Source organism: Eubalaena glacialis, chromosome 17 (genome assembly GCF_028564815.1).
Source record: "Eubalaena glacialis isolate mEubGla1 chromosome 17, mEubGla1.1.hap2.+ XY, whole genome shotgun sequence".
Classification (NCBI taxonomy): Eukaryota; Metazoa; Chordata; class Mammalia; order Artiodactyla; family Balaenidae; genus Eubalaena; species Eubalaena glacialis.
This window is the reverse complement of record NC_083732.1, coordinates 42943726-42966163: the sequence shown is the minus strand read 5'-3', so window position 1 is coordinate 42966163 and position 22438 is coordinate 42943726. Positions and strand designations below refer to the sequence as shown.

Below are 22438 nucleotides of genomic sequence, written 5' to 3'. Positions count from 1 at the left end.
AACAGAGTGAGTCAGCTATATGTACACTTATATCCCCATAACCCTTCCCTCTTGCGTCTCCCTCCCACCATCCCTATCCCACCCCTCTAGGTGGTCACAAAGCAATGTGCTGATCTCCCTGTGCAATGCAGCTGCTTCCCACTAGCTATCTATTTTACATTTGGTAATGTATATATGTCAGTGCTACTCTCTCACTTCGTTCCAGCTTCCCCTTCCCCTTCACCATGTCCTCAAGTCCACCCTCTACATCTACATCTTTATTCAGGTCCTGCCCCTAGGTTCATTAGAACCTTTTTTTTTTTTTTTTTCAGATTCCATATATATGTGTTAGCATATGGTATTTGTTTTTCTCTTTCTGACTTACTTCACTCTGTATGACAGACTCTAGGTCCGTCCACCTCAGTACAAATAACTCAATTTTGTTTCTTTTTATGGCTGAGAAATATTCCATTGTATATATGTGCCACATCTGTCAATGAACACTTAGGTTGCTTCCATGTTCTGGTTATTGTAAATAGTCCTGCAGTGAACATTGTGATACATGACCCTCTTTGAATTATGGTTCTCTCAGGGTATATACCCAGTAGTGGGATTGCTGGGTCATATGGTAGTTCTATTTTTAGTTTTTGAAGGAACCTCCATACTGTACTCCATAGTGGCTGTATCAATTTACATTACCACCAACAGTGAGAGAGGGTTCCCTTTTCTCCACACCCTCTCCAGCATTTATTGTTTGTAGATTTTTGATGATGGCCATTCTGACCAGTGTTGGGTGATACCTCACTGTAGTTTTGATTTGCATTCTCTAATGATTAGTGATGTTGAGCATCCTTTCATTTGTTTGTTGGCAATCAGTATGTCTTCTTTGGAGAAATGTCTATTTAGGTCTTCTGCCCATTTTTGAATTGGGTTATTTGTTTTTTCATACTGAGCTGCACGAGCTGATTGTATATTTTGGAGATTAATCCTTTGTCAGTTTTTTCATTTGCAAATATCTTCTCCCATTCCAAGGGTTGTCTTTTCATCTTGTTTATGGTTTCCTTTGCTGGGATTTTAAGTTTCATTAGGTCCCATTTGTTTATTTTTGTTTTTATTTCCATTACTCTAGGAGGTGGGTCAAAAAGGATGTTGCTGTGATTTATGTCACAGAGTGCTCTGCTTATGTTTTCCTCTAAGAGTTTTATAGTGTCTGGCCTCATATTTAGGTCTTTAATCCATTTTGAGTTTATTTTTGTGTATGGTGTTAGGAAGTGTTCTAATTGCATTCTTTAACATGTAGCTATCCAGTTTTCCCAGCACCACTTATTGAAGATGCTATCTTTCTCCATTGTATATTCTTGCCTCCTTTATCAAAGATAAGGTGACCATATGTGCATGGGTTTACCTCTGGGTTTTCTATCATGTTCCATTGATCTATATTTCTGTTTTTGTGCCACTACCATACTGTCTTGATTATTGTAGCTTTGTAATATAGTCTGAAGTCAGGGAGCCTGATTCCTCCAGCTCCTTTTCTTTTTCTCAAGATTGCTTTGGGTACTTGGGGTCTTTTGTGTTTCCATACAAATTGTGAAATTTCTTGTTCTTTGAAAAATGCCATTGGTAGTTTGATAGGGATTGCACTGAATCTGTAGACTGCTTAGGGTAGTATAGTCACTTTCATAATGTGGATTCTTCCAATCCAAGAACATGGTATATCTCTCCATCTGTTTGTATCATCTTAAATTTCTTTCATCAGTGTCTATAAACTATAAGTTTTCTGCATACAGGTCTTCTGTCTTCTTAGGTAGGTTTATTCCTAGGTATTTTATTCTTTTTGTTGCAATGGTAAATGAGAGTCTTTCCTTAATTTCTCTTTCAGATTTTTCATCATTAGTGTATAGGAATGCAAGAGATTTCTGTGCATTAATTTTGTATCCTGCTACTTTACCAAATTCATTGTTTAGCTCCAGTTGCTTTCTGCTAGCATCTTTAGGATTCTCTGTGTATAGTATCATGTCATCTGCAGTGACAGTTTTACTTCTTCTTTTCCAATTTGGATTCCTTTTATTTCTTTTCATCTCTGATTGCTGTGTCTAAAACTTCCAAAACTATGTTGAATAATAGCTATGAGAGTGGGCTACCTTGGCTTGTTCCTGATCTTATTGGAAATGGTTTCAGTTTTTCACCATTGAGAATGATGTTGGCTGTGGGTTTGTCATATATGGCCTTTATTATGTTGAGGAAAGTTCCCTCTATGCCTACTTTCTGGAGGGTTTTTATCATAAATGGGTGTTGAATTTTGTTGATAGTTTTTCTGCATTTATTGAGATTATCATATTGTTTTAATTCTTAAATTAGTTAATATGATGTATCATATTGAGAGATTTGTGTATATTGAAGAATCCCTGTGTTCCTGGGATAAACCCCACTTGATCATGGTGTATGATCTTTTAGTGTGCTGTTGGATTCTGTTTACTAGTATTTTGTTGAGGATTTTCACATCTATGTTCATCAGTGATATTGACCTGTAGTTTGTTTTGTATGATATCTTTGTCTGGTTTTGGTCTCAGGGTGATGGTGGCCTCGTAGAATGAGTTTGGGAGTGTTCCTCCCTTTGCTATATTTTGGAAGAGTTTGAGAAGGATTGGTGTTAGCTCTTCTCTAAATGTTTGATAGAATTTGACTGTGAAGCCATCTGGTCCTGGGCTTTTGTTTGTTGGAAGATTTTTTAATCACAGTTTCAATCTCAGTGCCTATGATTGGTCTGTTTATATTTTCTATTTCTTCCTGGTTCAGTCTCGGAAGGTTGTGCTTTTCTAAGGATTTGTCTATTTCTTCCAGGTTGTCCATTTTATTGCCATATAGTTGCTTGTAGTGATCTCTCATGATCCTTTGTATTTCTGCAGTGTCAGTTGTTACTTCTCCTTTTTCATTTCTAATTCTGTTAATTTTAGTCTTCTCCCTTTTTTTCTTAATGAGTCTGGCTAATGGTTTATCAATTTTGTTTTTCTTCTCAAAGAACAAGCATTTAGTTTTATTGATCTTTGCTATTGTTTTCTTCATTTCCTTTTCATTTATTTCTGACCTGATTTTATGATTACTTTCCTTCCGATAACTTTGGGTTTTTGTTTTTGTTTTTTTGTTCTTCTTTCTCTAATTGCTTTAGGTGTAAGGTTAGGTTTTTTATTTGAGATGTTTCTTGTTTCTTGAGGTAGGATTGTATTGCTATAAACTTCCCTCTTAGAACTGCTTTTGTTGCATACCATAGGTTTCGGGTCATTGTGTTTCCATTGTGATTTGTTTCTAGATGTTTTTTGATTTCCTCTCTGATTTCTTCAGGGAACTCTTGGTTATTTAGTAGCATATTGTTTAGCCTCCATGTTTTCATATTTTTTACCGTTTTTTTTCCCTATAATTGATATCCAGTCTCATAGCGTTGTGGTCAGAAAAGGTACTTGATATGATTTCAGTTTTCTTAAATTCACCAATGCTTGATTTGTGACCCAAGATATGATCTATCCTGAAGAGTGTTCCATGAGCTCTTGAGAAAAAAGTGTATTCTGTTGTTTTTGGATGGAATGTCCTATAAATATCAATTAAGTCCATCTTTTTTAATGTTTCATTTAAAGCTTGTGTTTCCTTATTTATTTTCATTTTGGATGGTCTGTCCACTGGTGAAAGTGGGGTGTTAAAACCTCCTACTATGATTGTGTTGCTGTCAATTTCCACTTTTATAACTGTTATCATTTGCCTTATGTATTCAGGTGCTCCTATGTTGGGTGCATAAATATTTACAATTATTATATCTTCTGCTTGGAATGATCCCTTGATCATTATGAAGTGTCCTTCTTTGTCTCTTGTAATAGTCTTTATTTTAAAGTCTATTTTGTCTGATATGAGAATTGCTACTCCAGCTTTCTTTTGATTTACATTGCATGGAATACCTTTTTCCATCCCCTCACTTTCAGTTTGTATGTACCCCTAGGTTTGAAGTGGGTCTCTTGTAGACAGCATGTATATGGGTCTTGTTTTTGTATCCATTCAGCCAGTCTATGTCTTTTGGTTCGAGCATTTAATCCATTTACATTTAAGGTAATTATCTATATGTATGTTCCTATTACCAATTTCTTAATTGTTTTGGGTTTGTTTCTGTAGGTCTTTTCCTTCTCTTGTGTTTCCTGCCTAGAGAAGTTCCTTTAGCATTTGTTGTAAACCTGGTTTGGTGGTGCTGAATTCTCTTAACTTTTGCTTGTCTGTAAAGGTTTTAATTTCTCTGTCAAATGTGAATGACATCCTTGCTGGTAGAGTAATCTTGGTTGTAGGTTTTTCCCTTTCATCACTTTAAATATGTCCTGTCACACTCTTCTGGCTTGCAGAGATTTTGCTGAAGAACCAGCTGTTAACCTTATGGGGACTCCCTTGTATGTTATTTGTTGCACTTCCCTTGCTGCTTTTATATTTTTTCTTTGAATTTAATTTTTGATAGTTTGATTAAGATGTGTCTTAGCGTGTTTCTCCTTGGATTTTTCCTATATGGGACTCTCTGCATTTCCTGGACTTTTGATTGACTATTTCGTTTCCCATGTTAGGGAAGTTATCAACTATAATCTATTCAAATATTTTCTCAGTCCCTTTCTTTTTCTCTTCTTCTTCTGTGAACCCTATAATTTGAATGTTGGTGCATTTAATGTTGTCCCAGAGGTCTCTGAGACTGTTCTCAATTCTTTTCATTCTTTTTCCTTTATTCTGCTCTGCAGTATTTATTTCCACTATTTTATCTTCCAGATCATTTATCTATTCTTCTGCTTATTTATTCTGCTATTGATTCCTTCTAGAGAATTTTTAATTTCATTTACTTTGTTGTTCATGACTGTTTGTTTGCTCTTATTTCTTCTACGCCTTGTTAAAAGTTTCTTGTATTTTCTCCATTCTATTTCCAAGATTTTGCATCTTCTTCCCTATACTTACTCTGAATTCTTTTTCAGGTAGACTGACTATTTCCTCCTCATTTGTTTGGTCTGGTGGGTTTTTACCTTGCTTCTTCATCTGATGCATATTTCTCTGTCTTCCCATTTTGTTTAACTTACTGTGTTTGGGGTCTCCTTTTCGAAGCCTGCAGGTTCATAGTTCCAGCTGTTTTTGGTGTCTGCCCCCAGTGGGTAAGGTGGATTCAGTGGTTTGTGTAGAGTTCCTGGTGGAGAGGACTTGTGCCTGTGTTCTGGTGGGTGGGGCTGGATCTTGTCTTTCTGGTGGCAGGACCGTGTCTGGTGTTGTGTTTTGGGAGTCTGTGAACTTAGTATGATTTTAGGCTACCTCTCTGCTAAAGGGTAGGGTTGTTTTCCTATCTTGCTAGTTGTTTGGCATTAGGAGTCCAGCACTGGAGCTTGCTTGTGGTTGGGTGGAGGTAAGGCTTAGTGTGGAGATGGAGATCTCTGGGAGAGCTCTCGCTGATTGATATTACATGGGGCCAGGAGGTCTCTGGTGGTCCAATGTCCTGAACTCAGCTCCCCCCCCCTCAGAAAGCCCTGACATCAGGCCAGAGCATCAAGACCCTGTCAGCCACACAGCTCAGAAGAAAACGGAGAAAAAAGAGAGAAAAAAATTAAAATAAAATAAATAATGTTATTAAAATAACAAAATTTAAAAGTAGTAATAATAGAGAGAGCTTCAAGATGCTGGAAGAGTAAGATGCAGAGATCACCTTCCTCCCCCAAAATACATCAGAAATACATCTATATGTGGAACAACTCCTACCGAACACCTACTGAATGCTGGCAGAAGACCTCAGACCTCCCAAAAGGCAAGAAACTCCCCACGTACCTGGATAGGGCAAAAGAAAAAAAAAAAAAACAGAGACAAAAGAATAGGGAGGGGACCTGCACCAGTGGGAGGGAGCTGTGAAGGAGGAAAGGTTTCCACATGCTAGGAAGCCCCTTCACGGGCAGAGACTGTGGGTGGCGGAGGGGGGAAGCTTCAGAGCCATGGAGGAAAGCCCAGCAACAGGGGTGTGGAGGGCAAAGCGGAGAGATTCCCACACAGAGGATCAGTGCGGATCTGCACTCACCAGCCTGAGAGGCTTGTCTGCTCACCCGCCGGGACGGTTGGGGGCTGGGAGCTGAGGCTTGCGCATCAGTCGAATCCCAGGGAGAGGCCTGTGGTTGGCTGTGTGAACACAGCCTGAAGGGGACTAGTGCACCACAGCTAGCTGGGAGGGAGTCTGGGAAAAAGTATGGAGCTCCTGAAGAGGCAAGAGACGTTTTCTTTTTTTTTTTTTAATATTTATTTATTTATTTATTTTATTTATGGCTGTGTTGGGTCTTCGTCTCTGTGCGAGGGCTTTCTCTAGTTGTGGCAAGTGGGGACCACTCTTCATCGCGGTGCACGGGCCTCTCACTATTGCGGCCTCTCCTGTTGTGGAGCACAGGCTCCAGATGCGCAGGGTCAGTAATTGTGGCTCACGGGCCTAGTTGCTCTGAGGCATGTGGGATCTTCCCAGACCAGGGCTCGAACCCGTGTCCCCTGCATTGGCAGGCAGATTCTCAACCACTGCGCCACCAGGGAAGCCCAAGAGACGTTTTCTTGCCTCTTTATTTCCTGGTGCATGAGGAGAGGGGATTAAGAGCGACACTTAAAGGAGCTCCAGAGATGGGCGTGAGCCACAGCTATCAGCGTGGACCACAGAGATGGGCATGAGATGCTAAGGCTGCTGCTGCAGCCACCAAGAAACCTGTGTGCAAGCACAGGTCACTATCCACACCTCCCCTCCCGGGAGCCTGTGCAGCCCGCCACTGCCAGGGCCCCGTGATCCAGGGACAACTTCCCCGGGAGTACGCACCGCGCGCCTCAGGCTGGTGCAAAGTCATGCTGGTCTCTGCCGCCACAGCCTTGCCCCGCATCCGTACTCCACCCTCCCCTCCGGCCTGAGCAGGCCAGAGGCCCCGAATCAGCTGCTACTTTAACCCCGTCCTGTCTGAGCAAAGAACAGACGCCTTCAGGTGACCTACATGCAGAGGCGGGTTCAAATCCAAAGCTGAACCCCAGGAGCTGTGCGAACACAGAAAAGTAAGGGAAATCTCTCCCAGCAGCGTCAGGAGCAGGAGATTAAATCTCCACAAGCAACTGGATGTACCCTGCATCTGTGGAATACCTGAATAGACAACGAATCATCCCAAATTGAGGAGGTGGACTTTGGGAACAATGATATATATATATGTTTTCCTTTTTCTCTTTTTGTGAGTGTGTATGTGTATGCTTCTGTGTGTGATTTTGTCTGTATAGCTTTGCTTTTACCATTTGTCCTAGGGTTCTGTCTGTCCGTTTTTTTTTTATTACTTAAAAATTTTTTTGTCGTAATAATTATTTTTTATTTTAAAATCTTTATATTATTTTATTTTACTTTATTTTATTTTATTTTATCTTCTTCTTTCTTTGTTTCTTTTTTTCCTCCCTTTTATTCTGAGCCATGTGGAGGACAGGCACTTGGTGCTCCAGCCAGGCGTCAGGGCTGTGCCACTGAGGTGGGAGAGTCAAGTTCAGGACACTGCTCCACAAGAGATCTCCCATCCCCCCATAATATCAAACAGCAAAAATCTCCCAGAGATCTCCATCTCAACACCAAGACCCAGCTCCACTCAATGACCAGCAAACTATAGTGCTGGACACCATAGGCCAAACAACTAGCAAGACAGGAACAAAACGCCATACATGGGCTTCCCTGGTGGTGCAGTGGTTGAGAATATGCCTGCTAATGCAGGGAACATAGGTTCGAGCCCTGGTCTGGGAGGATCCCACATGCCACAGAGCAACTGGACCTGTGAGTCAGAACTACTGAGCTTGCTCGTCTGGAGCCTGTGCTCCACAACAAGAGAGGCCACGATAGTGAGAGGTCCAAGCACCACGATGAAGAGTGGCCCCCGCTTGCTGCAACTAGAGAAAGCCCTCTCACGGAAACGAGGACCCAACACAGCCAAAAATAAATAAATAAATAAATAAAATAAAGTACCAAACACTTAAAAAACAAAACAAAACAAAACTCCATGCATTAGCACAGAGGCTGCCTAAAATCATAATAAGGCCACAAACAGCCCAAAACACCAGATGTGGACCTGCCCATCAGAAAGACAAGATCCAGCCTCATCCACCAGAACACAGGCACTAGTCCCCTCCACCAGGAAGCCTACACAACCCATTGAACCAACCTTAGCCATTGAGGATGGACACCAAAAACAATGTGAACTATGATCCTGCAGCCTAAGCAAAATTAGAAGACAGAGAAACACACAGCAGATGAAGGAGTAAGGCAAAAACCTATCAGACCTAACAAATGAAGAGGAAGTAGGCAGTTTACCTGAAACAGAATTCAGAATAATGATAGTAAAGAAGATCCAAAATCTTGGAAATAGAATGGAGAAAATACAAGAAACGTTTAACAAGGACCTAGAAGAACTAAGACCAAACAAACAGTGATGAACAACACAATAAATGAAATTAAAAATTCTCTAGACGGGATCAATAGTAGAATAACTGAGGCAGAAGAACGGATAAGTGATGTGGAAGATAAAATAGTGGAAATAACTACTGCAAAGCAGAATAAAGAAAAAACAAGGAAAATAATTGAGGACAGTCTCAGAGACCTCTGGGACAACATTAAATGCACCAACATTCGAATTACAGGGGTCCCAGAAGAAGAAGAGAAAAAGAAAGGGACTGAGAAAATATTTGAAGAGATTATAGTTGAAAACTACCCTAATATGGGAAAGGAAATAGTTAGTCAAGTCCAGGAAGCTCAGAGAGTCCCATACAGGATAAATCCAAGGAGAAACACGCCAAGACACATATTAATCAAACGATCAAAAGTTAAATACAAAGAAAAAATATTAAAAGCAGCAAGGGAAAAACAAAAAATAACACATAAGGGAATCCCCATAAGGTTAACAGCTGATCTTTCAGCAGAAACTCTGCAAGCCAGAAGGGAGTGGCAGGACATATTTAAAGTGGAAGGAGAAAAATCTACAACCAAGATTACTCTACCAGCAAGGATCTCATTCAGATTTGATGGAGAAATTAAAACCTTTACAGACAAGCAAAAGTTAGGAGAATTCAGCACCACCAAATCAGCTATAGAACAAATGCTAAAGGAACTTCTCTAAGCAGGAAACACAAGAGAAGGAAAACACCTACAGAAACAAACCCAAAACAATTAAGAAAATGGTAATAGGAACATACATATCAATAATTACCTCAAATGTAAATGGATTAAATGCTCCAACCAAAAGACATAGATTGGCTGAATGGACACAAAAACAAGACCCATATATATGCTGTCTACAGGAGACCCACTTCAGACCTAGGGGCACATACAGACTGAAAGTGAAGGGATGAAAAAGATATTCCATGCAAATGGAAATCAAAAGAAAGCTGGAGTAGCAATTCTCATATCAGACAAAATAGACTTTAAAACAAAGACTATTACAAGAGACAAAGAAGGACACTACATAATGATCAAGGGAGCAATCCAAGAAGAAGATATAACAATTGTAACAATTTATGCACCCAATCACCAGAAATTAAGAAAACACTCCCATTTACCATTGCACCAAAAAGAATAAAGTATCTAGGAATAAACCTACCTAAGGAGAAAGAAGACCTGTATGCAGAAAATTATAAGACACTGATGAAAGAAATTAAAGATGATACAAATAGATGGAGAGATTTACCATGTTCTTGGATCAGAAGTATCAACATTGTGAAAATGACTCTATTACCCAAAGCAATCTACAGATTCATTGCAATCCCTATCAAAGTACCACTGGCATTTTCCACAGAACTAGAACAAAAAATTTCACAATTTGTATGGAAACACAAAATACCCCGAATAGCCAAAGCAATCTTGAGAAAGAAAAATGGAGCTGGAGGAATCAGGCTCCCTGACTTCAGACTATACTACAAAGCTACAGTAATCAGGACAGTATGGTACTGGCACAAAAACAGAAATATAGATCAATAGAACAGGATAGAAAGCCCTGAGATAAACCCACGCATATATGGTCACCTTTTCTTTGACAAAGGAGTCAAGAATATACAGTGGAGAAAAGACAGCCTCTTCAATAAGTGGTGCTGGGAAAACTGGACAGCTACATGTAAAAGAATGAAATTAGAACAGTCCCTAACACCATACACAAAAATAAACTCAAAATGGATTAAAGACCTAAATGTAAGGCCAGACACTATCAAACTCTTAGAGGAAAACACAGGCAGAACACTGTTTGACATAAATCACAGCAAGATCCCTTTTGACCCAGCTCCTAGAGAAATGGAAATAAAAACACAAATAAACAAATGGGACCTAATGAAACTTAAAAGCTTTTGCACAGCAAAGGAAACCATAAACAAGACCACAAGACAACCCTCAGAATGGGAGAAAATATTTGCAAATGAAGCAACTGACAAAGGATTAATCTCCAAAATTTACAAGCAGCTCATGCAACTCAACATTAAAAAAACAAACAACCCAATCCAAAAATGGGCCGAAGACCTAAATAGACATTTCTCCAAAGAAGATATACAGATTGCCAACAGACACATGAAAGAATGCTCAACATCATTAATCATTAGACAAATGCAAATCAAAACTACAATGAGGACTCCCTCTTGTGAGAACACCAGAATCACAACTATCTGCTGGACAATCATCGACAGGAAGACACTGGAACTCACCAAAAAAGATACTCCACATCTAAAGACAAAGGAGAAGCCACAATGAGATGGTAGAAGGGGCGCAATCAGAGTAAAATCAAATCCCATAACTGGTGGGTGGGTGACTCACAGACTGGCGAACACTTATACCACAGAAGTCCACCCACTTGAGTGAACGTTCTGAGCCCCACGTCAGGCTTCCCAACCTGGGGGTCTGGCAATGGGAGGAGGAATTCATAGAGAATCAGACTTTGAAGCCTAGTGGGAATTGATCGCAGGAGTTCGACAGGACTGGGGGAAGCAGAGACTCCACTCTTGGAGGGCGCACACAAAATAGTGTGCGCATCGGGACCCAGGGGAAGGAGCAGTGACCCTGGGGGAGATTGAACCAGACCTACCTGTTAGTGTTGGAAGGTCTCCTGCAGAGGCGGGGGGGTGGCTCTGTTTCACCGTGGGGACAAGGACACTGGCAGCAGAAGTTCTGGGAAGTACTCCTTGGAGTGAGCCCTCCCAGAGTCTGTCATTAGCCCCAACAAAGAGCCCAGGTAGGCTCCAGTGTTGGGTTGCCTCAGGCAAAACAACCAACAGGGAGGGAACACAGCCCCACCCATCAACAGTCAAGTGGATTAAAGTTTTACTGAGCTCTGACCACCACAGCAACATTCAGCTCTACCCACCACCAGAGCCTCCCATCAAGGGAGGTAGCCTCAACCACCAGAGGGCAGACAGCAGATGAAAGAAACACTATAATCCTGCAGCCTGTGGAACAAAAACCACATTCACAGAAAGATAGACAAGATGAAAAGGCAGAGGGCTATATACCAGATGAAGGAACAAGATAAAACCTCAGAAAAACAACTAACTGAAATGGAGATAGGCAACCTTCCAGAAAAAGAATTCAGAATAATGATAGTGAAGATGATCCAGGACCTTGGAATAAGAATGGAGGCAAAGATCGAGAAGATGCAAGAAATGTTTAACAAAGACCTAGAAGAAATAAAGAACAAACAAACAGAGATGAACAATACAATAACTGAAATGAAAACTACACTAGAAGGAATCAATAGCAGAATAACTGAGGCAGAAGAACAGATAAGTGACCTGGAAGACAGAATGGTGGAATTCACTGCTGTGGAACAGACTAAAGAAAAAAGAATGAAAAGAAATGAAGACAGCCTAAGAGACCTCTGGGACAACATTAAACGCAACAATATTCGCATTATAGGGGTCCCAGAAGGAGAATAGAGATAGAAAGGACCCGAGAAAATATTTGAAGAGATTATAGTCGAAAACTTCCCTAACATGGGAAAGGAAATAACCACCCAAGTCCAGGAAGTGCAGCGAGTCCCATACAGGATAAATCCAAGGAGAAACATGCTGAGATGCATAGTAATCAAATTGGCAAAAATTAAAGACAAAGAAAAATTATTGAAAGCAGCAAGGGAAAAATGACAAATAACATACAAGAGAACTCCCATAAGGTTAACAGCTGATTTCTCAGCAGAAACTCTACAAGCCAGAAGGGAGTGATATGATATACTTAAAGTGATGAAAGGGAAGAACCTACAACCAAGATTACTCTACCCATCAAGGAGCTCATTAAGATTTGATGGAGAAATCAAAAGCTTTACAGACAAGCAAAAGCTAAGAGAATTCAGCACCACCAAACCAGCTCTACAACAAATGGTAAAAGAACTTCTCTAAGTGGGAAACACAAGAGAAGAAAAGACCTACAAAAACAAACCCAAAACAATTAAGAAAATGGTCATAGGAACATACATATTGATAATTACCTTAAACGTGAATGGATTAAATGCTCCAACCAAAAGACACAGGCTTGCTGAATGGATACAAAAACAAGACCCATATATATGCTGTCTACAAGAGACCCACTTCAGACAGAGTGAAAGTGAGGGGATGGAAAAAGATATTCCATTCAAATGGAAATCAAAAGAAAGCTGGAGTAGCTATACTCATATCAGATAAAATAGACTTTAACATAAAGAATGTTACAAGAGACAAGGAAGGACACTACATAGTGATCAAGGGATCAATCCAAGAAGAAGATATAACAATTATAAATATATATGCACCCAACATAGGAGCACCTCATTACATAAGGCAACTGCTAACAGCTATAAAAGAGGAAATCGACAGTAACACAATAATAGTGGGGGACTTTAACACCTCACTTACACCAATGGACAGATCATCCAAAATGAAAATAAATAAGGAAACAGAAGCTTTAAATGACACAATAAACCAGATAGATTTAACGGATATTTATAGGACATTCCATCCAAAAACAGCAGATTACACTTTCTTCTCAAGTGCGCACAAAACATTCTCCAGATAGATCACATCTTGGGTCACAAATCAAGCCTCAGTAAATTTAAGAAAATGGAAATCATATCAAGCATCTTTTCTGACCACAACGCTATGAGATTAGAAATGAATTACAGGGAAAAAAAGTAAAAAACACAAACACATGGAGGCTAAACAATACGTTACTAAATAACCAAGAGATCACTGAAGAAATCAAAGAGGAAATCAAAAAATACCTAGAGACAAATGACAATGAAAACACGACGATCCAAAACCTATGGGATGCAGCAAAAGCAGTTCTAAGAGGGAAGTTTATAGCTATACAAGCCTACCTCAAGAAACAAGAAAAATCTCAAGTAAACAATCTAACTTTACACCTAAAGGAACTAGAGAAAGAAGAACAAACAAAACCCAAAGTTAGCAGAAGGAAAGAAATAATAAAGATCAGAGCAGAAATAAATGAAATAGAAACAAAGAAAACAATAGCAAAGATCAATAAAACTAAAAGCTGATTTTTTGAGAAGATAAACAAAATTGATAAGTCATTAGCCAGACTCATTAAGAAAAAGAGGGAGAGGACTCAAATCAATAAAATTAGAAATGAAAAAGGAGAAGTTACAACAGACACCGCAGAAATACAAAGCATCCTAAGAGACTACTACAAGCAACTCTATGCCAATAAAATGGACAACCTGGAAGAAGTGGACAAATTCTTAGAAAGCTATAATCTTCCAAGACTGAACCAGGAAGAAACAGAAAATATGAACAGACCAATCACAAGTAATGAAATTGAAACTGTGATTAAAAATCTTCCAACAAACAAAAGTCCAGGACCAGATGGCTTCACAGGTGAATTCTATCAAACATTTAGAGAAGAGCTAACACCCATCCTTCTCAAACTCTTCCAAAAAATTGCAGAGAAAGGAACACTCCCAAACTCATTCTATGAGGCCACCATCACCGTGATACCAAAACCAGACAAAGATACTACAAAAAAAGAAAATTACAGACCAATATCACTGATGAACATAGATGCAAAAATCCTCATCAAAATACTACCAAACAGAATCCAACAACACATTAAAAGGATCATACACCACGATCAAGTGGGATTTATCCCAGGGATGCAAGGATTCTTCAACATACGCAAATCAATCAATGTGATGCAACATATTAACAAATTGAAGAATAAAAACCATATGATCATCTCAATAGATGCAGAAAAAGCTTTTGACAAAATTCAACACCCATTTATGATAAAAACTCTCCAGAAAGTGGGTATAGAGGGAACCTACCTCAACATAATAAAGGCCATATATGACAAACCCACAGCAAACATCATTCTCAATGGTGAAAAACTGGAAACATTTCCTCTAAGATTAGGAACGAGAGAAGGATGTCCACTCTCACCACTATTATTCAACATAGTTTTGGAAGTCCTAGCCACGGCAATCAGAGAAGAAAAATAAATAAAAGGAATACAAATTGGAAAAGAAGAAGTAAAACTGTCACTGTTTGCAGATGACATGATACTATACATAGAGAATCCTAAAAATGCCACCAGAAAACTACTAGAGCTAATCAATGAATTTGGTAAAGTTGCAGGATACAAAATTAATGCACAGAAATCTCTTGCATTCCTATACACTAATGATGAAAAATCTGAAAGAGAAATTATGGAAACACTCCCATTTACCATTGCAACCAAAAGAATAAAATACCTAGGAATAAACCTACCTAGGGAAACAAAAGACCTGTATGCAGAAAACTATAAGACACTGATGAAGGAAATTAAAGATGATACCAACAGATGGAGAGATATACCATGTTCTTGGATTGGAAGAATCAATATTGTGAAAATGACTCTACTACCCAAAGCAATCTACAGATTCAATGCAATCCCTATTAAATTACCAATGGCATTTTTACGGAACTAGAACAAATCATCTTAAAATTTGTATGGAGGCACAAAAAACCCCGAATAGTGAAAGCAGTCTTGAGGGAAAAAAACGGAGCTGGAGGAATCAGACTCCCTGACTTCTGACTATACTACAAAGCTACAGTAATCAAGACAATATGGTACTGGCACAAACACAGAAACATAGATCAATGGAACAAGATAGAAAGCCCAGAGATAAACCCACACACCTATGGTCAACTAATCTATGACAAAGGAGGCAAAGATATACAATGGAGAAAAGACAGTCTCTTCAATAAGTGGTGCTGGGAAAACTGGACAGCTACATGTAAAAGAATGAGATTAGAACACTCCCTAACACCATACAGAAAAATAAACTCTAAATGGATTCAAGACCTAAATGTAAGACCGGACACTATAAAACTCTTAGAGGAAAACATAGGAAGAACACTCTTTGACATAAATCACAGCAAGATCTTTTTTGATCCACCTCCTAGAGTAATGGAAATAAAAACAAAAATAAACAAATGGTATCTAATGAAACTTCAAAGCTTTTGCACAGCAAAGGAAACCATAAAGAAGATGAAAAGACAACCCTCAGAATGGGAGAAATTATTTGCAAATGAATCAACGGACAAAGGATTAATCTCCAAAATATATAAACAGCTCATTCAGCTCAATATTAACGAAACAAACAACCCAATCCAAAAATGGGCAGAAGACCTAAATAGACATTTCTCCAAAGAAGACATACAGATGGCCAGGAAGCACAAGAAAAGATGCTCAACATCACTAATTATTAGAGAAATGCAAATAAAAACTACAATGAGGTATCACCTCACACCAGTTAGAATGGGCATCATCAGAAAATCTACAAACAACAAATGCTGGAGAGGGTGTGGAGAAAAGGGAACGCTCTTGCACTGTTGGTGGGAATGTAAATTGATACAGTCACTATGGAGAACAGTATGGAGGTTCCTTAAAAAACTAAAAATAGAATTACCATATGACCCAGCAATCCCACTACTGGGCATATACCCAGAGAAAACCATAATTCAAAAAGACACATGCACCCCAATGTTCATTGCAGCACTATTTACAATAGCCAGGTCATGGAAGCAACCTAAATGCCCATCGACAGATGAATGGATAAAGAAGTTGTGGTACATATATACAATGGAATATTACTCAGCCATAAAAAGGAATGAAATTGAGTCATTTGTTGAGACGTGGATGGATCTAGAGACTGTCATACAGAGTGAAGTAAGTCAGAAAGAGAAAAACAAATATCGTGTATTAACGCATGTATGTGGAACCTAGAAAAATGGTACAGATGAGCCGGTTTGCAGGGCAGAAGTTGAGACACAGATGTAGAGAACAGACATATGGACACCAAGGGGGGAAAACTGCGGTGGGATGGAGATGGTGGTGTGCTGAATTGGGCGATTGGGATTGACATGTATACACTGATGTGTATAAAATTGATGACTAATAAGTACCTGCAGTATAAAAAAACAAACAAACAAAACAACTAATACTAAACTTTCATTGGGTTATTTGTATGGAAATATGTTAATATAAATGTTTCAGACATTACGTGAAATTTCTAAAAATCTTATATGTTCTGGTATAATGTTATAAGTCATAATTCTAGTTATTACTTTAAAATGTATATCTCAGAAATAACTAAAAAAAAAAAAACTACAATGAGATATCATCTTACACCGGTCAGAATGGCCATCATCAAAAAATCTACAAACAATAAAAGCTGGAGAGGGTGTGGAGAAAAGGGAACCCTCTTGCACTGTTGGTGGGAATGTAAATTGATACAGCCACTATGGAGAACAGTGTGGACGTTCCTTAAAGAACTAAAAATAGAACTACCATACGACCCAGCAATCCCACTACTGGGCATATACCCTGAGAAAACCATAATTCAAAAAGTGTCATGTACCACAATGTTCATTGCAGCTCTATTTACAATAGCCAGGACATGGAAGCAACTGAATTGTCCATCAACAAATGAATGGATAAAGAAGATGTGGCACATGTATACAATGGAATATTACTCAGCCATAAAAAGGAATGAAACTGAGTTATTTGTAGTGAGGTGGATGGACCTTGAGACTGTCATACAGAGTGAAGTAAGTCAGAAAGAGAAAAACAAATGCCATATGCTAACACATATATATGGAATCTAAAAAAAAAAAAAAAAGGTCATGAAGAACCTAAGGGCAAGATGGGAATAAAGATGCAGACCTACTAGAGAATGGACTTGAGGATACAGGGAGGGGGAAAGGTAAGCCTGGACAAAGTAGGAGAGTGGCATGGACATATATACACTACCAAATGTAAAATAGATAGCTAGTGGGAAGCAGCCTCATAGCACAGGGAGATCAGCTCGACGCTTTGTGACCACCTAGAGGGGTGGGATAGGGAGGGTGGGAGGGAGGGAGATGCAAGAGGGAAGAGATATGGGGACACATGTACATGTATAACTGATTCACTTTGTTATAAAGCAGAAACTAACACACCATTGTAAAGCAATTATACTCCAATAAAGATGTTAAAAAAAAGTAATAATAATAAAAAAAAGAAGAGGGCAACCAAACAAATAAAGAAATCCACCAATGATAACAGGTGCTAAAAACTATGCTAAGATAAACATAAAAATCAGAAACAAATCATTCACAGACAGCAAACCCCAAGTCCACAGTTGTTCCCAAAGTCCACCGCCTCAATTTTGGGATGATTCATTGTCTATTCATGTATTCCACAGATGCAGGGTACATCAAGTTGTTTGTGGGGATTTAATCTGTGGCTCCTAAGGCTTTATGGAGAAATTTCCCTTTCTCTTCTTTGTTTGCACAGCTCCTGGGTTTCAGCTTTGGTTTTGGCCCCACCTTTGCATGTAGGTTGCCCTCAGGCATCTCTTCCCACCCAGACAGGATGGGGTTAAAGCAGCAGCTGATTAGGGGGCTCTGGCTCACTCAGGCTGCGGGGGCGGGGGGTGAGGGAGGGGTACGATAGTTATAATTGGAATGCAGGGTGAGCCTGTGGCGGTAGAGGTCAGTGTGACGTTGCAACAACTTGAGGCATGCTGTGTGTTCTCCTGGGGATGTTGTCCCTATATCATGGGACACTGGCAGTGGTGGGCTGTACAGGCTCCCGGGGGTGGGTGGGGGATATGGATAGTGACCTGTGCTTGCATACAGGATTCTTGGTGGCTGCAGCAGCAGCCTTAGCGTTTCATGCTCATCTCTGGTGTCCGAGCTGATAGCCGCGGCTCACGGCCGTCTCTGAAACTCATTTAGGCGGTGCTCTGCCTTCTGTGGGCAGACAGGGAAGGAATCCCCTCTTCTTGCACACCCGGAAACAATGGTCTCTTTCATCTTAGGCAGATCCAGACTTTTTTCCGGACTCCCTCCTGGCTATCTGTGGCTCACTAGCCCCCTTCAGGCTGTGTTCATGCAGCCAACCCCAGCCCTATACCTGGGATCTGACCTCCGAATCCTGAGCCTCAGCTCCCAGCCCCCACCCGTCCTATAGGTGAGCAGACAAGTGTCTCAGGCTGGTGAGTGCTGGTCGTCACCGATCTTCTGTGAGGGAATCTCTCTACTTTGCCCTCTGCACCCCTGTTATTGCACTTTCCTCTGTGTCTCTGAAGCTTCCCCCCTGCCCACCCCTGTCCCCACCAGTGAAGGGGTTTCCTAGTGTGTGGAAACTTTTCCTCCTTCACAGCTCCCTCCCAGAGGTGCAGGTCCAGTCACTATTCTTTTGTCTCTGTTTTTTCTTTTTTTTTTGCCCTACCCAGGTATGTGGGGAGTTTCTTGCATTTTGGGATGTCTGAGGTCTTCTTACTCCTCTGCCATCTTGAAGGTCCCCCCCCATATTGACTTTTTAAAAACTCCTTTTGAAAGTAGAAAATATCTGAAAATGATCATTTTCCCCCCAATAGTCATTTGAGAAGAAGTACCACAAAAAGCACACAATTGCACCAGGCAGAAAGGATTCAGGTGGATCAATACACCTGGCCAGATCCAGGATGTATGGTCTGGTTGAAGCAATTCCCTTCAAAAATCATATTAACCTTTCAGTGATTCATACTCACTTCTTAGTACTTGAGAGCTAGAAGACAATAAATTATCCCTAAATTTTCAATGAGTCATAAAACCAAGGCCTTGGACTTTAGATCAGCTTTTAGCCCTGATGTGCATTTATTTCTTATTTTATTAAGGCAGAATAAAATAGTGAATTCCTAAGGTTTCTGTCTTTATGACATGCTTGATATAAATCATCTGGAATATTTTAATATTCCCATGTAGCACCTATTGTTCTTTTAGTGCAAGGTTAAAACAATTCAATGTTGTAAGAGATATACGAATATCATTTTTAAAAACTCCTACTTATCCTTTTTGATTTCATCTTAAATGTTGTGTCATTCTGGAAGCATTTCCTGGCCCCTAAATTAGGTCATGTTCCCTAGCTATGGAAAAATCTATACCTTCCTATAATAATTCTCATCACATTCTATTGTAGATCCTAGTTATATTTGTCTATATTTCCTTCTAGTCTGTCTTCTAGTCTGTAATATTCACCACTTTATCTACAGACCCTCTCTCAGGGCCCAGCACATAGTTAGTGATCAAGTTAACAATAAAAGGTGCTTTTGCTTTTAACCATTGGCTATTCTTAAAATTCCTTTAGTAAATTTTATTCATATACTATCCATTCTAGAAAAGGATTCGAGGTGGTCCTGAGCACTGTTAGGTGCTCTTTTATCTACCTCCATCATCTTGCCCTCTTTTCTTTTTTCTTTCTCCTTTTAGAGCAGGAGGTGTAAATTGGTTTCACTTTCACTAGATCTATGGCCTTGAACAAGTTATTTAATCTTTCTCAAGTCTTCTGATACGCAAAATTGGAATAAAGGTACTTATATCACAGTTTTGAGGAAGGTTAAATGGAATGAAATAGTGTATGTAAAGATATTGCCCATGATAGATATTCAATAAATGTTACTTCTCTTACTCCAGGCTGAGAAAAAAATTGGACTTAGAAAGAGATTATATGCTACACTCATCATTATGTAATGGCTCATGTACCAGAAAACTAGTATGGCAGATACTAGGGTTCAGGACTTTTGCTGTGTACTTAAATAAGCCTACCAGATAATCTGCTCTGCTCTAGTGGTAGGAAATTTCATGAAAAAAAGTCATCCATTAGCTCACAACCTCACTAGCAAAAACAACTCTATTTCCCAAAGTGCACCAAACACTAGAGTTGGAATATTACAGTGTGGTGAGTAGTGTAGGTCTGGCATAGAACTTCTGGAGTTCAGCTGTGGTATTTAAACCTTTTTACAACTTAATTTCTTCATCTGTAAAATGGAGCTAATAACAGCACCACCTCATATGGCTATTATGAGGACTGAGTTACATATGTGTGGGTTTAACACAACACTTGCACATAGCAAAGGCTCAATAAAGATGAACTTTTAAAAATAAAGTATATAATAAAAATTTATTTTTTGCATTCTGATGTAGGATTTATTTTTCAAAGTTCTCATGCATTCTCTAATGGAAGAGGAAAAATACCTCTCCAGTCAATGAATTCTAAAATTGGTTTTGGTCACCAAGATAAATCACTGATCAAAAAGTAACATACAATTATGTGTGCTAGCTGTGAAATAACAGTGAAAAATTGTTTTTGTCATTCTGAATATAGAGGTTTTATAGGAATTGATAGTGATACATATACTACCACTAGTAAAAAATACAACTTTTGATGACAAATATGAAAAAACAAACCAGCTCAGACTACTACTATGTGTGTATTCCCAAAGAGCATAATTCTTTTACTTTTACATATGGTTAAAAATAGTTAAAGAATATTCTTTCCTGCTTTTAAATAATATTGACTATCGAGCTACCTTGCCCAGTTCTTTTTCTCTAAAGTACTTCCATGCACTATTGAATTGACAATGCTGCATGGGTTGATAGATCTCTTAAAATAGATCTCTCTTTTCTGTCAGGGACCAGAGAATGGAAGAGTCTGTCACTTTTCATAAACAATCCTTAGAAACTTTTCTCCTTCATAGCTAGTGAGAGAGAATATATACATTAAGAAATTACTTAAGAATAGACAATAGTCTCTCCCAACATTAGAAAAATTATGTTTATTTTTCTTGACTGGAGTGTAGTTTTCTCTACATGCAAACCTAAAGAGACGATACAGATGCAAGACCTCAAGGTCATAATCCTGGGCTTATGGGACTACACAGACCTGCATAATATCTGTGCTCAACACCCCTCTCCCCTCACCTTCATGCCAAAACCTATCACTTTAAAATTCTGGGTGCCTGATAAATTAACACAGACCACATCCCTGTCTTTGGAGTAATAAAAGCACTGAACATGTAGTATAGCTAGGGAATGTGTCTACATCTATAGGATTCTAATCACAACAGCCATTATTAAACTTTTCTGAGAAAAAGCTTCCTCTATGAAAATTTCCTTTGTGCTATGAGTTTAGACAGATGAACAGGAGCTGACATGCAGGTGAGTCTCAGCTTCTATCATACAGGCAGTGCCTATAGAATAACTACATGATACAGAGATGGAAGGTATTTCTTATCCTTGTTTCATGTAAATGTGACTGATCATACAAGATCTATACAATATATAATATACTTAAGGTATTAAGAAAAAAGTGATTTTCTGTAGATACCCAAGATTTTAAAATCCAAATTTCCACTAAATGTAAATGCAAACATCCAATTTCCCAAAGCAGTATGTGCTATAAATATTTGCCTCAAAATAAAATAAAATAATAAAGCATGGTATGTGCTGCTTTTCAATTAGTTAATTTATACATTAATTTCTTTTTTGTTGCATATAATGAACTTATTAGGATCACTTTGTCCATTTTCTTTCCGTCTCCATCAGTTGCCATCCTTCTGGATGGGTATCTTTTCCCCACGAGCATAAATGTTTACTTTTCTATAAACATCATTTTTTTTCTTTGGAAAATGATTTCTGAGCATCTTGTCCCTGGGCTATGTGCTGAAAGTACAATAATTAATAGGACCAAGTTTCAGCTCAGGTGTACCCTTCAGCCTGGTTTATGATACAATTTGAATGTTGCCTTTCTCTGCCAGTCATATTCATTCAATTATTCAATAACTCATTGATTTATACATGCATAAAAATTTCACTTTTCACATATTACATAACGGGTGCTTTCAGAAAACCCCTGTGAAGTAGGCATTAGTTTTCCAGAAATCACAATTTAGAAAATCCTACTTAGCCATACATAATGAAATATGCCCATGAATTATTTTTTTTTTAAATTTCACTGAGATAGTAACTAATTTTGAAGAAATTAAATTATGTTTTCAAAGTACATATTTCTAAAATTTTGACCTAGGGAAAGTACTTACAGGTTTAGTATTCCCTTCAATAACTTCTTCTAGAGGTTCAAGTTTAAGATCCTTTGGTTACAGTAAGAAATGGGTAGAAAACA

The 22438-nt window shown here is 38.9% G+C and overlaps 1 protein-coding gene across 1 annotated transcript in view; it reads right to left on the bottom strand.

The window, feature by feature from the left end:
- NECAB1 (N-terminal EF-hand calcium binding protein 1) overlaps positions 1-22438 on the bottom strand; it is a 292395-nt gene that overhangs the window by 25490 nt on the left and 244467 nt on the right. Inside the window, exon 9 of the mRNA XM_061171970.1 lies at positions 22356-22406. Coding sequence (XP_061027953.1) covers positions 22356-22406 — 51 coding nt within the window. The remainder of the gene's footprint in view (positions 1-22355; positions 22407-22438) is intronic.